The 17695-nt window shown below is 40.5% G+C and overlaps 1 protein-coding gene across 1 annotated transcript in view; it reads right to left on the reverse strand.

Moving 5' to 3' along the window:
- GTF2B (general transcription factor IIB) overlaps positions 1–17695 on the reverse strand; it is a 38671-nt gene that overhangs the window by 6581 nt on the left and 14395 nt on the right. The window contains exons 3-5 of the mRNA XM_025364422.1: positions 5141–5274; positions 617–763; positions 359–488 (exon numbers count right to left, since the gene is read on the reverse strand). Coding sequence (XP_025220207.1) covers positions 359–488; positions 617–763; positions 5141–5274 — 411 coding nt within the window. The remainder of the gene's footprint in view (positions 1–358; positions 489–616; positions 764–5140; positions 5275–17695) is intronic.

Raw genomic sequence — 17695 nt, forward strand, 5'->3', positions numbered from 1 at the left:
GCTATTTTAGGCTGGGCACAGTGGCTCACGCCTGTTAATACTAGCACTTTGGGAGGCCAAAGCGGGCAGATCACCTAAGGTTAGAAGTTTGAGACCAGCCTGGCCAACATGGCGAAATCCCGTCTCTACTAAAAATACAAAAGTTAGTCAGGTGTGGTGGCACGTGCCTGTAATCCTAGCTACTCAGGAAGCTGAGGCAGGAATATAGCTTGAACATGGGAGGCGGAGGTTGCAGTGAGCCAAGATCGCACCACCGCACTCCAGCCTGGGTGACAGAGTGAGACTCCATCTCAACAAACCAACCAACCAACCAACCACAACAACAAAAAAACAACAAAAAAAAAACGTAAAAACTTACCTTTAAATGTCCTAGGAACCCCTTCTTGTCTACAGGCAATATAGAGACAAGCAGAAGCTATAGCATCATTAGCTCTTCCCTTCAGGCTCTTCTGTTCATATACTTGCTTGAATAAATTATTCGTTCGATCCTTCAAAGCACAGAAACTAAGTTTAACTCTATGTCATTTAATTAGCTGCAATATCGAAATTTCATGTGTTCATTAAATTATGCAAAGTCAATGCCAGAATGGCTTAAAGGAGGTAGACAAGAACTTACAACTATATTTCGAGGTAGATTGATTCTATCTGCCATGGTAGTGATTTCTTTGAATGCATTCATCATTGCCCGATCAGAACTGCTCATTGTTCTCCGATTCTGGTACTTAGAATTGCCAAATTCATCAAAACTTGCAGCTCCTGTACCCTATAGAACAGTTAAAACTATGAAAAAACGTTTTGGAAAGTATGAATAATGGGACACTTTCTATGAAAATATAACTTACAAGATCTGATTCTATATAGACTAGAAATCTGAATTGTGCATCCTGCCCATCTATACTAAAGGAATATGTAATTCTAACAACTGTTCAAGAACATAGAAAATGTGAAGCTTAAAGTGTATAAATAGAAATACGATACAAAAACCTGACAAAACCATGGAAAAAGGAAGTCTAATTTCACTTAGAAATATGATAAAAAATATCAAATACTAGAAAACAGAATCCAATAGCATATTAAAAGGTAGTATATCATGACCAACTGGAGATTGTTCCACAAGATATTATTAGAGAATCAAATAATGTAAAACACTATATTATTAGATCTAAGGAGAAAAATCATGATCATCTCCAAAGGTGCTAAAAAGGCAAATGAACAAAATTCAAAGTTCATTTTTGATAAAGACTCATAGGACACTACAAATGAGTACTTCTTTACATAAGAAAACCACTCTCCTCTGCCCAAAGCCAGTACAATTAATGAAGAAACATTACCAGCATTATCACCAAAATCACAAGACAAACGCACCTCCCACTGCTACCATTTTATAACACTGATCAGAAAAACAAGTCAATTAACCAAGAGAAAAATCGGAAGTACAAAATTGGAAAGGAGGTGATAAACTATTTGCAGATAGTATCTTTATACACCTGGAGTATGCAAGAAAATCACTAAAAAACAGCTGCTATAAATAATTCACTAAAGCAGCAAGGTCAAAATAAATAGAAATCAATACCCTTCATAAGTACAATCAACCAGTTAAAAGACAAGGAAAGCAAATTTTTCAATTACAACAACGAAAATCTTGGAATAAACTTGAGAAACATGTGAGATGTTCATGAAGAAAACTTTCTTTTTTTTTTTTTTTTTTTTTTTTTGAGACGGAGTCTGGCTCTGTCGCCCGGGCTGGAGTGCAGTGGCCGGATCTCAGCTCACTGCAAGCTCTGCCTCCCGGGTTTACACCATTCTCCTGCCTCAGCCTCCCGAGTAGCTGGGACTACAGGCGCCCGCCACCTTGCCCGGCTAGTTTTTTTTTGTATTTTTTAGTAGAGACGGGGTTTCACCGTGTTAGCCAGGATGGTCTCGATCTTCTGACCTCGTGATCCGCCCGTCTCGGCCTCCCAAAGTGCTAGGATTACAGGCTTGAGCCACCGCGCCCGGCCGAAGAAAACTTTCAAACATCTCCTGAAGGACACATAACATACCTAAGGAAATGGAAAGGCATTATGAGTTTTTTTTTTTTTTTTTTTTTTTGAGATGGAGTCTCACTCTGTCGCCCAGGCTGGAGTGCAGTGGCCGGATCTCAGCTCACTGCAAGCTCCGCCTCCCAGGTTCACGCCATTCTCCTGCCTCAGCCTCCCGAGTAGCTGGGACTACAGGCGCCCGCCACCACGCTCGGCTAGTTTTTTTTTTTGTATTTTTTAGTAGAGACGGGGTTTCACCGGGTTAGCCAGGATGGTCTCGATCTCCCGACCTCGTGATCTGCCCGTCTCGGCTTCCCAAAGTGCTGGGATCACAGGCTTCGGCCACTGTGCCCGGCCCATTATGAGTTTTTGAATACAAGATTTATTATGAAGAAGTCAATTTTCCCTATGTCAATTTGCAAATTAATCTGACCAAAACCCCAGTGACAATATTAAAGATTAAAAAACAGGCCGGCGCGGTGGCTCACGCCTGTAATCCCAGCACTTTGGGAGGCCGAGGCGGGCGGATCACAAGGTCAGGAGATCGAGACCATGGTGAAACCTCGTCTCTACTAAAAATACAAAAAATTAGCCGGGTGCGGTTGTGGGCGCCTGTAGTCCCAGCTACTCGGGAGGCTGAGGCAGGAGAATGGCGGGAACCCGGGAGGCGGAGCTTGCAGTGAGCTGAGATCCGGCCACTGCACTCCAGCCTGGGCGACAGAGCGAGACTCCGTCTCAAAAAAAAAAAAAAAAAAAACAGGCCGGGCGCAGTGGCTCATGCCTGTAATCCTGGCACTTTAGGAGGCTGAGGCGGGCGGATCACCTGAGGTCCGGAAGTTTGAGACCAGCCTGACCATCAGAGAGAAACCCTGCCTCTACTAAAAATACAAATTAGCCAGGCGTGGTGGCACATGCCTGTAATCCCAGCTACTTGGGAGGCTGAGGCAGAAGAGTCGCTTGAGGTGGTTGTGGTGAGATGAGATCACGCCATTGCACTCCAGCCTAGGCGACAAGAGTGAAACTCCACCTCAGAAAAACAAAACAAAACAAAACAAGCAGAGTGTGGTGGCGCACGCCTGTGGTCTCAGCTACTCAGGAGGCTGAGGCAGGAGGGTCACCTAAGCCTGGGAGTTTGAGGCTGCAGTTAGCTATGATCACATCACTTCACTCTAGACTGGGTGACAGAAAAGAGACCCTGTGTCAAAAGAAAAAAACCAAAAAACCCCACAGAAAACCCCATAGAAGAATCCAACAGTGTATTAAAAGGCAGTAATATCAACCAAGTGGAGACTGTTCCACAAATATATTAAAGAATCTAATATAAAACATCATATTAATAGAGCTAAGGAGGAAAATCATATGATCAACTCCAAAGGTACAAAAAATGCAAGTGAACAAACCTAAACTTCTTTAAAAAATGAAACAAACTTAACCTTTAAATGGAAAACACTAGTGAAGAAAATGCTGAAAAAGAAGAGCCATGAGGGAAAACTAGTGCTACTATATATTAGAACAGTGTGGTACGGCATTTGACTAACTGGACCAGGACAGGAAAAAATAGAAAGTCGAAAAATATGCCCAAGTACACATAGAAATTTATTATGTTATAAATCTAGCAGCTTAAAAATATTTCTATCTTGGCCACGGATGGTGGCTCACACCTGTAATTCCAGCACCTTGGGAGGCCAAGGTGGGTGCATCACTTGAGCCCAAGAATTGGGACCAGCCTGGGCAACATGGTGAAACTTTGTCTCTATAAAAAATAAAAAAAATTAGCCAGGTGTAGTGGCCCACACCTGTGGTCCCAGCTACTTGGGAGGCTGAGGCGGAAGGATCACTTCAGCCTGGGAGGGGGAGGTCGCAGTGAACCGAGATCATGCTACCGCACTCCCACCTGAGCGACAGTGTTAGACCCTGTCTCAAAAACAAAACAGGCTATGCAGGGTTCAGCATGGTAACTCATGCCTGTAATCCCAGCGCTTTGGAAGCCTGAGGCAGGAGGACTGCTTAAGACCAGGAGTTCAAGACCTGCCTGGACAAGAGTCTCATTCTGTCACCCAGGCTGGAGTACAGTGGCGTGATCTTGGCTCACTGCAACCTCCGACTCCTGGGTTCAAGCGATTCTCCTGTCTCAGCCTCTTGAGTAGCTGGAATTACAGGCGCCCGCCACCATGCCTGACAACTTTTTTTGTATTTTTAGTAGAGGTGGGGTTTCACTGTGTCGGCCAGGCTGGTCTCAAACTCTTGACCTCAAGCAATCTGCCCGCCTCAGCCTCCTAAAGTGCTGCAATTACAGGCGTGAGCCACCGAGCCTGGCCAAAAAAAATTTTAAAAATAAAAATTAGCCAGGTGTGGTGGTATGCGCCTGTAGTCCTAACTACTTGGGAGGTCAGGGAAGGAGAATCACTGGAGCCCAGGAGTTTGAGCATGCAGTGAGTTTTAATTATACCATTGTACTCCAGCCTGTTGCCCAGACAAGTTTTTGTCTTTTTTTTCTTTAAAGATGGAGTCTCTCTCTGTTGCCCAGGCTGGAGCGCAGTGGCGCGATCTCGGCTCACTGCGACCTCCGCCTCCCAGGTTCAAGCAATTCTCTGCCTCAGCCTCCTGAGTAGCTGGGATTACAGGCACCCACCACCATGCCCGGCTAATTTTTGTATTTTTAGTAGAGACGGGGTTTCGCCATCTTGGCCAGGCTGGTCTTGAACTCCTGATCTCCACCCACCTCGGCCTCCCAAAGTGCTGGGATTGCAGGCGTGAGCCACCATGCCCAGCCGAGAAGACATTCTTGATATTCAAAGAATATATCAATATTAACTCATGAAGGCCACACTACACTTATTTTTTGTATGTATACAAAATGTGATTTATGAAAAAAAGGTCTGATATAAAGGCCCTGTAATTTTGATTTAATTTGGATTTAATTTGATTTAAAAGTCTTCCCCACTTTAGGATGGAATACACACACAAGTTAGCCTTCATTCACAATGATATTACTGGCAAATCTTATTAGACAGGTCAAGAGTCCCCACTGGTACAGTGACATACTTTTGCAAAGTTCCCAAACTCTCAGGTCTATGGTCATTCTGCAATTGGTATTTCCTGCCAAATGGACTTATTACCTTGCCAATCATGGTAGACAAATCTCCATCACTCAGAAGAGGATTCTGAGAATCTCCAACTCGAGATGGATCTTTTGTTGCTTTGTCATTGCTGAAAGTTCGCCATTCAGATCCCACATCGATAACCCGGTCACCTAAGAATATAAGCACATACCTGAATCATTTTGTCAAGATAAGGTTTACTTAACTACACTGTCCAATGCCCAACTAAGCCATTTTATTCCCAGGAAATCTCCACATGGACATCTAGGATCTAGCTCAAATACCACATTTCAGACATTTGTCCTAAAGCATTCCTTTAACTATTGTGCCAGTCTAACAATAATCCTCTTGAAACATTATGCTATGATATTCTAACTCTTGGAAGAAAAAGAATGTCAAAAGTAGCAAAGTACAGCTATTCATATGTGATGCAAAGGCAAACAATGTAATAATGATTAAGAACCAGATTTTGCACAAAATTTGCAACAGGCATGGGAAAAAAACAGAAAACATTTTTTAGAATGGTATTAATGCAAATAATTTCATATTAAAACGTCACTAAGTTTTGGTGGGAAATGCTTTGCAGAAAATAAGCCTAAGCTTCTGTTTCAAAGTAACAATTTGATGAAAAATATATGTGGCCAAATAATTTATACAGAATAAACTTCAAGCCTAGAATCAGTAAGAAGAAAGTCTGGTAGGCAAACTTTTCTCTTTAAGCCAAGAGGCAGCATCTAAATATATCATGTCAAAAAAAAGCAGACACAAGTAAACCGTATTATTACTGTTTTGGTGAGAAATCTCAATGTCTGGCAATACCTTCAGAGTAGTCAAAAGTTAACACTGAACACTTAGACACGCTACTCATTGTACCCTTTTGTACATGTTCTCACTTAATCTTCACAGCCTTATCAAGGGAGGTACCACTTTTACTGCCACTTCACAAATAAGATGAACTAGCCTAAGATCACATAGCTAGAACTGAAATGCACATCAGAGTCTGTTCTACACTCCAATTATAAAACATGAGCTTTTTCAGTGAATTGTGATGAAGCTGAAAGTAGGAAGGAACCAGACCATTTCATCTTTGTGTATACACAGCAAGCAGAAAGAAACAAATGGCAGAAACCAGTTACTGCAGCAATAACAGTCAATTAATATAATAGTCAAGAGTGTGAACTCTGCCCTTTGCTGCTTAGCCTTAGAATATTACTTCATTTCTATGTCTTTATTACCTCAGCTCTAAAATTCTCCTTAACCTCGTATTTTAAAGATTATAAAGATTAAATAAGATATTATAATACCCACGTATAGTGCATGTAAAGTGTTTAAAAAGTAGTACTACGTGCTTAATATTCGCTATTTACTGCTATGAAAATTAGAAAGATAGCATATATTCTGAGTTTCTCCTTTTTTGTGGGGATGATAAGGGAGAGGCATCAGTTTAAAACATTAATCTCGGGCCAGGCACAGTGGCTCACGCCTGTAATCCCAGCACTTTGGGAGGCCAAGGCAGGCGGATCACCTGAGGTCAGGAGTTCGAGACCAGCCTGACCAAGATGGAGAAACCCTGTCTCTACTAAAAATACAAAATTAGCTGGTCATGGTGGCACATGCCTGTAATCCCAGCACTTTGAGAGGTCCAGGCGGGCGGATCACCTGAGGTTGGGAGTTCGAGACCAGTCTGACGAACATGGAGAAACCCTGTCTCTACTAAAAATACAAAATAGCTGGGCGTGGTGGTGCATGCTCGTAATCCCAGCTACTCAGGAGGCTGAGGCAGAATTGCTTGAACCCAGGAGGCGGAGGTTGTGGTGAGCTGAGTTCACAACAAGAGGGCAACAAGAGCAAAACTCCGTCTCAAAAAAAAAACCCAAATAACAAAACAATAACATTAATCTCCATAGAAGACTTTAAAAGTTTCCAAGTGCTCTGCTAAGTACTTGATCAGGAGGACAGCAAAGAACAGAGAAAACAGAAGGAATTCCACCTAGACCATGCTAACTTTTTAATTTTGTATATAAAAATTAATTTAAATGCTCATAAACAACAAGAGTATAGTGATCATGTAATTTAATCTTAGTGACAGATTTAAGAAAAGGCCCGGCATGGTGGTTCACGCCTGTAATCTTAGCACTTTGGGAGGCTGAGGCAGGAAAATCACTTGAGCCCAGGAGTTCGAGACCAGCTTGGGCAACATGGTGAAACCCTGTCTCTACAAAAAAAATACAAAAACAAATTAGCTGAGCATGGTAGCACATGCCTGTAGGGAGGCTGAGGTGGGAGGATCACCTGAGCCCAGGAGGTTGAGGCTGCAGGGAGCAGGGAGCCGTGATTACACCACTGCACTCCAGCCTGGGTGAGTGAGACCCTGTCGAAAGTAAGCAAATGCTCAAGAGAATGATTCATTCCTGAAGCCTCTGACAAAATGTTTCTTTTTTCTTTCTTTTTATTTTTCAGACAGGGTCTCGCTCTCTCGCCCAGGTTTGAGTATAGTGGTGCAATTTCGGCTCACTGCAGCCTTTGCCTCCCAGGCTCAAGCAATACTTCCACCTTAGCCTCCTGAGCAGCTACAGATATGCACCACTAATGCCTGGCTAATTTTTGTATTTCTTGTAGAGACGGGGTTTTGCCCATGTTACCTAGGCTAGTCGTGAACCCCTAGGCTCAAGCGATCCACTCACCTCGGCCTCCCCAAGTGCTGGGATATTACAGGGGTTAGCCACCGCACGCAACAGAAAAACTCTTCTTTAAACAGCTGAGGTAAAAGTGGATTATCAGTTGGACTACCATGTGTCCACATTACAAAGGGATTGAGATTAGAGGCAGAGTTCCCATCTGCCATCCCTGCATGCAATGAGAACAGGCAAGGCAGGCAGAAGCAGGGCGGTAAGTCAGAAGGCAATTTTAATACATCACATCGAGGAGGTGGCCCAAAACAAGGAGAAAAGCGTTAGATGGATGGCATTATAAGGATTTCTCTATTTCCTCTTCCTCATAATAAACATCACTAAACTTAGGAAGTAATGTGAATTACACAGATTTTAAAAAGGTACTTAAAAGTATCAAATTGTCATTGTGCACTGAAACCTTACCAAACCACTGTGCAGTGAGCACTATTCACCAACAAACCCATGTCTCAAAGAGATCACACTAAAGAGATCAAGTTTTCTTCCTTTGTAGAAAATACTTGCTCACTAAAAGATATGTTAGAAAAAAAAATTACCTGCATTCCCAATACCCAGTGACGACCACTATATTTTCATATATGCTCTGTGTTTTTCGTTCATATGTATGCACCTATATGTTTTCCTAAAATTTAGATATTGTGCCTGTTTCATGGCAAGCTCTTTTCACTAAATTTATCATAAGCACCAGCATAGTATTTTTAGACAGAATTTAGTCCCTTTAATAGCACCCACCAATTAAAGTGATACCACGGTGTTCCCATGCACTTATGTTTTCAAAGAGAGAAAAGACAATCTAACTTTACTATTTGGCAAAATCAAAACACAAACACGCACAGAACAAAAATCACTGTGGCCTTCAAACCCAGAGTTACTTACTAAATTTTAAGCTAAAAAAAAAAATCATCAAATGTCATCAGTAACTTGCAATATTTTTATTAACACATATGAATGTATCAAGACAATGGCATAAGCGAAAAGGCAGAAGGTATGCCCACACCTTTTAAGTCTGTCTAGAAATCTAAAGATAAACCATTAGTTAGCTAAGATGCTTCATTTCATAGCGTTTTCTGAAATACCTTACCATGAGTTCCATTTGCTGCCTGCTTTATATTGTTTTTATAAAGACAAGATGGATTTTTAATTTTTTTTAAGATGGATTATTTTAAGGTAGCATAGTATAAATAGAAAACACAACACTGGGTGGTGATGTAATTTTTCCACATACGTAGGAATGATCTAAACGACTCGTTCAAGAATCTGTGGTTTGTGCTAAGAACCATTCCCTCTTTTTATATTTAACAACCCAAAAGAGCATTCATAAGGAATGAAGTTTCCAAAATAACTCAATTAGCATACCATGCAACTACAACTAGTCCAGCAGATTAAGTGCATGAGTAACAAGAAATAGGGCAAGTCCATTCAGAAAAAAATTAGAATACATAAAGAATTTTCATTTGAAGAAAATCTAAATGGAGTAGTATTTTTAAAAGTTGCTCTGGAAGAAAGCTGCAAGACAAAATTTTTTCAAGGGCTAAGTGGTACAAGGCAGCCATGCCTGGGTATAATCTATAATCAACTTTTGAAAAGGAAGAAGTCAGCTAATTAGCAAATACACAAAACTTCACATATCCTTTTAATGTTCTAGAAACCAAGAAACATACGAACTTCCACTAGTTTCCTTCTTAACCACACACTGTAGTCTATGTGAAGATTTATAGTATCAAAGAAAACTTACACTACTATAATACATATATATGCACAACTCCTCGCTCCATCTAGAGCGTGATCTTTAACACTTTTAATCAAGTTCCCCATCCAAAAAAGTAAACACACCCAATATGTGTATTTATGTATTTCACACATGTATAGCTCTCAATCCATATATTAGAGTGGTGTCTAAAGGGTATTAACTAAAACATTTTACCATATTCTGAAGAGAATACGAATTCCATCTCATTTTTCAAGAAGAAACTGAGAATACTTGTCAAAAATCACTTGCACCAGTTTTAAGTGGTTTAGTCACTCTGGCACCTATCTTACAATCTGGCAATTCCATTCTTAAGTACAGCTGGCCTTCTGTATCTGTGTATTCTGCATCCACGGATTCAACCAACCACAGACTGAAAACATTTGGGGAAAAAAAACGCCTGTACTGAACATGTACAGACATTTTTTTCTTGCTATTATTCTCTGAGCACAGTATAAACAACTATTTACATACATTTACGCTACGGAAGTAATCTAGAGCTGATTTAAAGTATATGGGAGGATGTGCATAGGCAAATACTACATCATTTTGTATCAGAGACTAGAGCATCTGCAAATTTTGGTATGCAACGGAGGTCCTGGAACTAGTTCCCCACAGATACTGAGGGATGGAGTGAGTGTATTGCCCCATTAGAAACAACCCACCAACAGAAAAATGTGCACAATGGAATATTCTTCAGTAAATAAACTACTCACACATGCAATAACAAATATATCTCAAAACTTTTTGAAATTTTTTTGAAATTATTTCAAACCAAAAATGTCAGTCACAAAAAAGTTCATACTGTATGATTTCATTCAAGTGAAGTTGAAAAAACGGGAAAATAATCTATGAGAACAGAAATCAGTTCCACGGCTATTGCTGGGTGGGACTGGCAGGCAAGTGGCATAAAATGACTTCTTTACCCCCTCCCCCCGCAACTGGAGTCTCACTCTGTCACCCACGCTGGTGTGAGGTGGCACAATTTCGACTCACTGCAACCTCTGCCTCCCAGGTTCAAGCAATTATCCTGCCTCAGCCTCCCGAGTAGCTGGGATTACAGGCGCCTACCTTCACATCTGGCTAAACTTTGTATTTTTAGTAGAGACGGGGTTTCACGGTGTTGGCCAGGCTGGTCTCAAATTCCTGACCTTGTGATCAGTCCGTCTCGGCCTCCCAAAGTGCTGGGATTACAGGCACGAGCCACCACGCCCGGCTGCCAAAATGACTTCTAAGGTGAGGGAAACGGTCTCTATATCTTGATTAGGGTGTGGGTTACACCAGTATACGCACTGTCAAAATTCAAACTATGTTTTATGGTATGCAATTACAGCTCAATAAATTAAAAATTAAAAACTCATTCCCACCAATATACTACTGATTTTGAATTAAATGACACCAAATCTATATATTATTTTGGGAATCATAGAACAATTCTTATCTTCTTCAACACGGGAATACTCTTTCCTCAAGGTCTTCTTGCAGATTTCAAAGTATTATGTATGCCATGCTTAAGACTAGACCTAGATTTTTTATGTTAAAAATCTCATTTTCTAACTACTAATTGCTATATTTTATATGCTTACATTCAGTCACTTTTAAAAGACTATTAATTTTTTTAAATTTAATTTGACTTCTAGATATAGAACCCCATCAGTGGCAAAAAACATATTCCAAAAAAAACACATTCCATTTCCAATGCTTAACTTTCATTTATATTTTATATCTAAAGCACTAGTCAAAACTTTCAAAACAATGCTCTTCATTTTAAACTGAAACATTTCAACATTATGCATACAATTGAAACAGTCTATTAAAGCATTATTCTACCCTAAGTACCTTAAATAGGAGTAAGTGTTGAGTTCATTAAATGTCTGTCTTCCTACCAGACCACTGTGTTTCTTACACACTGTCTTTATTTATTTATTTATTTACTTATTTATTTATTTATTTATTTTTGAGACGGAGTCTCGCTCAGTCACCCAGGCTGGAGTGCAGTGGTGCGATCTAGTCTCACTGCAACCTTCGCCTCCCAGGTTCAAGCGATTCTCCGTCCTTGGCCTCCCAAAGTGCTGGGACTACAGGTGTGAGCCACCGCGCCCAGCCACCGCGTCTTCTTATGTTGTAAAAAGCTAACCACAATTGTTTGAGATTTATTATACTTTAATACTTATGTGTTAGGATAAATCAAGTTATACTGGAGGAACAATTTTTAAAGCAGCTCAAAGGCTTAAAATGAAGGTTTATCTCTTATTCACATTACATATCTATAAAGGGATAGCTGAAAGCTTCTTACACCATCCTTATTCAAGGTGACAGGATCTTTATCACCTGAGATATTGCCAGTTACCATTGATGGGGAAGGGAATGTGGGAAATTATACACAGACTTCATAATGGCTTCTGACCAAAAGTGACACTAACATTTCCACTCACATGCCACTGGCCAAAGCCAGTCAAGTAAGTGGTTATGCTTCAAAGGGGAGAAATACAATTACATCATATACCCTAAAGGAGAACCAAAAATGTTAAGCGAATAGTCATTAGTGCTGTTCCAAGCGACAATTAACAAAGATAATTCGGCACTGTATTTTTGGAGATTTATGTACAAATCCGTATAAAAGATTGCTCTTTTTATTTATTATTATTTTTGAGATGGAGATTCGCTCTTGTTGGCCAGGCTGGATCTTGGCTGGCGGCAACCTCTGCCTTGCAGGTTCAAGCAGTTCTCCTAATTCAGCCTCCCGAGTAGCCGGGATTACAGGCATCCACCACCACACCCGGCTAATTTTTTGTATTTTTAGTAGAAACAGGGTTTCACCACGTTGGCCAGGCTGGTCTCAAACTGCAGACCTCAGGTGATCCACCCACCTCAGTCTCCCAAAGTGCTGGGATTACAGGCATGCGCCATTGCGTCTGGCTCAGAAGATTGTTCTATGGCTTCCTTTTTGTACCAAATGACAAACTGAAGAATTAGGGATAAGTTCATTGTATTTCAGCAACTGTCACAGAGAAGTAATCTGTCAACATGATTTAGGTCCTTTGAAAGTAACTTTTTAGGCCGGGTGCAGTGGCTCACACTTGTAATCACAGCACTTTGGGAGGCCAAGGTGAGTGGATCACCTGAGGTCAGGAGTTTGAGACCAGCCTGACCAAGATGGTGAAACCCGGTCTCTACTAAAAATACAAAATTAGCCGGGCGTGGTGCCGCATGCCTGCAACCCCAGCTACTTGAGAGCCTGAGGCAGGAAAATCCCTTGAACCTGGGAGGTGTAGGTTGCAGTGAGCCGAGATCGTGCCATTGTACTCCAGTCTGGGCAACAAGAGTGAAACTCTGTCTCAAAAAAAAAAAAAAAAAAAAAAAAACAAAGTGGTAGGTTACAAGTCTCTATTAATATAATTTTTAAAACATTAAAAGGATGCAATCCCCAGTGGTGTGCACAATTCTTGATTTGTAGCCCTGAGCTCTTCTGCTAGGAATGTAAAGTTTTTTTCTCTTTTATCTTTAATACTTTATTCACCTGGATCTTCAAGTAGTACCACAGTGGGTACTTTGACTAACCTAATAGATATCTTGTCGTCTTGCACACTGTGGGTGTGTCTCAGGTTTGTTCTCTGCTTTACTGATTTAGTTTTTTAGAGTGTCAAGTCTGCCAATTACCGCCTAAAAACCAGTTTTATCATGTTGGTCTCCTTGTGCTGTGTTACTTTTTTCTGACATTTAATAGAAATCTTCCATAATATTTCAATAATGGACCCTTTAGCTCATTGATCACATTGGTTTCTGTAACTTTCTCTGAGTAATTAAACTATGTTATGGGCACAGTTTTCTGCCAAGTCCATAGGATCCCTGTTTCTCTTTATTATAGTTTTATATTCATAAGCCTCATATTGATTTTTAAGCTTATTCATTCTATCTATAATAAAGAACTGTCAATCCAATCCAATCCAGAAAATCTTCCAACATCACTACCACCAGTACTCTCAGTCTCTCTGGGAAGTAGCACAGTCCCTAGCAGACTAATAGATGACCCAAACAAGAGAAACTTCCCACAGGATTCCATGTTTTTTGGGTTTTTTTTTTTTTGAGACGGAGTCTCACTGTGTCACCCAGGCTGGAGTGCAGTGGCACTATCTCGGCTCACTGTAACCTCCACCTCCTGGGTTCAAGCAATTCTCCTGCCTCAGCCTTCCAAGTAGCTGGGATTACAGGCGCACACCACCACGCCCGGCTAATGCCCGGCTAATTTTTGTATTTTCAGTAGAGACAAGGTTTCACCATGTTGGTCAGGCTGGTCCCAAATTCCTGACCTCGTGATCTGCCCGCCTCGGCCTCCCAAAGTGCTGGGATGACAGGGGTGAGCCACCGCATCTGGCCAGGATTCCAGAAGTTTTTAAGGAAGGATATACAGGTAGGGTTGCTATAATTAAATAATAAATAGTAGTGACTTAAACATGATAGAAGTTTCTCATGTTAACAGTCCACACTTAATAGTCCCAGGGTAGTATGACCCAAGCTCCTCCTATCTTTTTGATAATATATCCTTATTATGGCTTGCATTTTGTAGCATAGGACAGCTGTTGGTAATTTCCTTTATCATGTTTACATTCTAGCCACTGGGAAGGAGAAAAAGTAAGGATACATCTTTTATTAAGGCAGGATCTAGAGCTGTACACATCTCTTCTAATACTTACAAACCCACTGGTCAGAACTTAACCACATGGCATACCTAGCTACAGGAGAAACTGGGATATAGGGTCTAGGTGAGCAGCCACATACATGCCCATGTAAAACTCAGGGACTCTTACTAATGAAAGAACAGGGAAATGGACGTTGGCAAATAACCAGCAGTCTCAGCTATAATGAATAAGAGGATGGGGGAGAGGAGAAGTGAGAAAGAATGCCCAGAAAAATCAAGGTACTCTGCCTCATATTCTGAAGCAAACTACAAAGAAAGACAAATTAAACAGACATTTATCCTCTTTACCATGCAAGCAATTGGAAGTCCAACCAAAGGTATTTCATAGTACAACGTGAAAACTAGAAGGACTTTTCGTGCAGGGGAAACTGCAACACACCAAACGCAGCCAGGAAGCAAATACTGAGGAGGGTCTGATTTTCTAGCCTGACCTAGACTCTTAGGAGTGTTTTTGCTTCTTATTTTTATAATTTAATAAAGGAATTTAAAATTTTGTTTTATTTTTTGGAGGTGGAGTCTTGATCTGTCACCCAGGCTAGAGTGCAGTGGCACACTCATATCACTGCAGCCTCAAACTCCTGGGCTCAAGCGATTCTCACTAGCTACTTGGGGGAACTAATTCCCTCAAGCAGGTAAGACTACAGGCTTGCGCCATCACACACAGCTAACTAAAAAAAATATTTCTTTTTTTACAGACACGGTCTGGCTACATTGCCTAGGCTGGTCTTGAACTCCTGGCCCCAAGTGATCCTCCTGCCTCAGCCTCCTGAGTTATCAGGATTACAGCACAAGCCCCTAGCTCCTCATAAAGGAATTTTTAAGAACAGGAACACGAAGAGGAATTTCCCAGAATTTCAATTCTTTCTGCTGTCTTCCTGGAAACTAATCTTAATCACTGTGGCATACAACCTGTAGTAAAGAATTCAGAAGTAGAAGTCTCACAATAACCCCAAATTACTTGTCTTCACAGGCTCATTTAGTTTAAAAACTACAAATGCTGTCAAACATGCTGGTTAAGTCTAGAAGTTCAAGAATCTGAACGTATTATTATTCAAGGTGGACAAACTCTAAGCATCAAATATTTTTACGTTTAAAGCAAAAAAAAAAAAAAATCCAAGGTACTTTGGAAAACTATTTTAAGTCAACATGCTGTAAACAGTAAGTCTAATGTTGATGATGAAATGTATCACTAGCTTCCACACTTTCCGTGGTCATTTAATCCTTTCTACGATTCCTTCTCATGACATGTCAAATAATCCTACTTTTTAGTCCAGGGTCACTACACATTCTTACTGAAATCTTACATTAGACAAGTTTGAAGAGAATGTTGACTAAGAAATGGTCAGCTTGAATGACAGCATTCAAGTTTGAAGAGAATGCTGACTTCGTAAAGAAATACTATTAATAATATAGCAAGTCTCTAAATCACCAGTCTCTCACAGTTTATGTTGCCATAAATTGAGTAGGAACTCAACATGAATTATCTCCTAGAAACAAAGCATATCACAGTTTATTTCCCAGACCAGCCCATAAAAGCCTACTTTGCCCCTGATGTTTAGACCCTAAAGAAAACTGTTCAAGGTGAACCAGTGGAAAACAGTGAGGAAAATACACTGTAAGCCCCATCCCTGGATATCTTATTACAGTTCAATTTTCCTCAAATACAAGTAGGTCGATAGGAGTAGCAGCATCTAAGATGAGGAGCTGATGCATTGGTTGAAAGTGTATCCTAAATTTGGCCACAATAAATTTGGTCACTCACATACTACTACTGTTCAGGCCTCTATCCTATGGCATAGGTTTCTTTTTCCCTTTACTTGGAATAATTTTCTCTCCATAAATCCTTACTCATTCTTAAAAACTGTGCTTCACTCGAATTTCAACAGTACTATCTTCAGGATGTCACCATAGTTGGAAGATCTGTAATGTAGCTTTAACTGCAGGATCCCGTATTAGGTTACCCTACTCTCTTTCATACACTATCCAAAGAGTTGCTCCAGGGTTTGCTCACAGCATTCTCATCTTTCTATCACTCTCAGTAACCAACCAGCACAGTGATTAACAGAGACATATGTTAAAAAAGGTTTTTAAGTCCCACAGACCTGGATTTATGTGGCTCTGTTGCTTATAAGATGGGAATCTTGAGCTAATTACCTAAGCAATCTGAGTCTCAGTTTCCCCTTCTGTAAAATGGAAACAAACCAGCTCAAAGGGCAGTCTGCTACTCAAGTACTTAATGGGTAATTTTCTGATGCTTAAGAGAAAAATTGCACCCAAATTAAAAGCTGTAAATTAGGCAAGAAGGCTGTGTCTAAAGTCTTACAAGGGATGCCAAAGAAATAACTTGTAAGTGAATACAAATATGCTTATTTTTAAAACTTGGCCATATTAAACCAAACCTAATTTTCCCTTTGGAAAACACTGTTAATGCTAATTGAAAGATGGTTACCCAATAATCTTTAACATACTATAATTGGAGCATTAAATATACCAGACCCACAGCAGTCACTCAAACATTTGTTGCAACTGACATGCTATGAAATGTGGCATCTCAGACTTAGAATCACCCTCTTTTTCTACAAGCTTAAAAAAAAAAAGGGGGGGGGGAAGCTGAGCACAGTGGCTCATGCCTGTAATTCTAGCACTGTGGGGAGTCTGGGGCAGGAGGACTGCTTGAGCCCAGGAGTTCGAGATCAGCCTGGGCGACACAGGGAGATGCTACCTCTACAAATGTTAATAATTTTTTTAAAAAGTAGCTGGGGGTGGTGGTATGAGCCTGTGGCCACAGCTACTTGTGAAACTGAGGCAGGAGGATACCTGAGCCTGAGAGGTAAAGGTTGCGGTGAACCATAATCATGCCACTAGCCTGGACAACAGAGTGAGACCCTGCCTCAAAAAAAAGCACTTGTATCTCCACAATACGTATCAGTGAAATCTTACACTAAAATTACACTATGTATTTCACATATTATTTCATTTGACTCAGCAATTCTGAGATGTATGGTATCTGTCTTCCATGGGGGAAGAAAAAAAGATTTACTTTACAGATGAAACAAATTAAGCTTGAACAAATTATGTCACTCAACTATAGTTACACGGCTTATCAATTAGTAAAGCCAACCCTCAATTCTAGAGACAGTAACTTCTAGCTATACTAGCAGCAATGGAGACACACAATTATAAAATATATGCCCCCAGGAGTTCGCAGTCTAGGTGTGAAGACATGGAAAATATGAAGATAAAAAATCTAAACGTACAGAAAATCTAAAAGAATGTGGTAAATTGTAAATAGTACAGATTTGTGTTCCTCAATATGTTACCAATGTATGACCTACATTAGAATGTCTGCAAATGGAGCCTAGAATCATTTTAAGCACATTCCCCAGCTGACTCTTAATGCACATTTATACATTCATATTTCAGATTCACTGGTATAA

This window comes from Theropithecus gelada, chromosome 1, assembly GCF_003255815.1.
Source record: "Theropithecus gelada isolate Dixy chromosome 1, Tgel_1.0, whole genome shotgun sequence".
Classification (NCBI taxonomy): domain Eukaryota; kingdom Metazoa; phylum Chordata; class Mammalia; order Primates; family Cercopithecidae; genus Theropithecus; species Theropithecus gelada.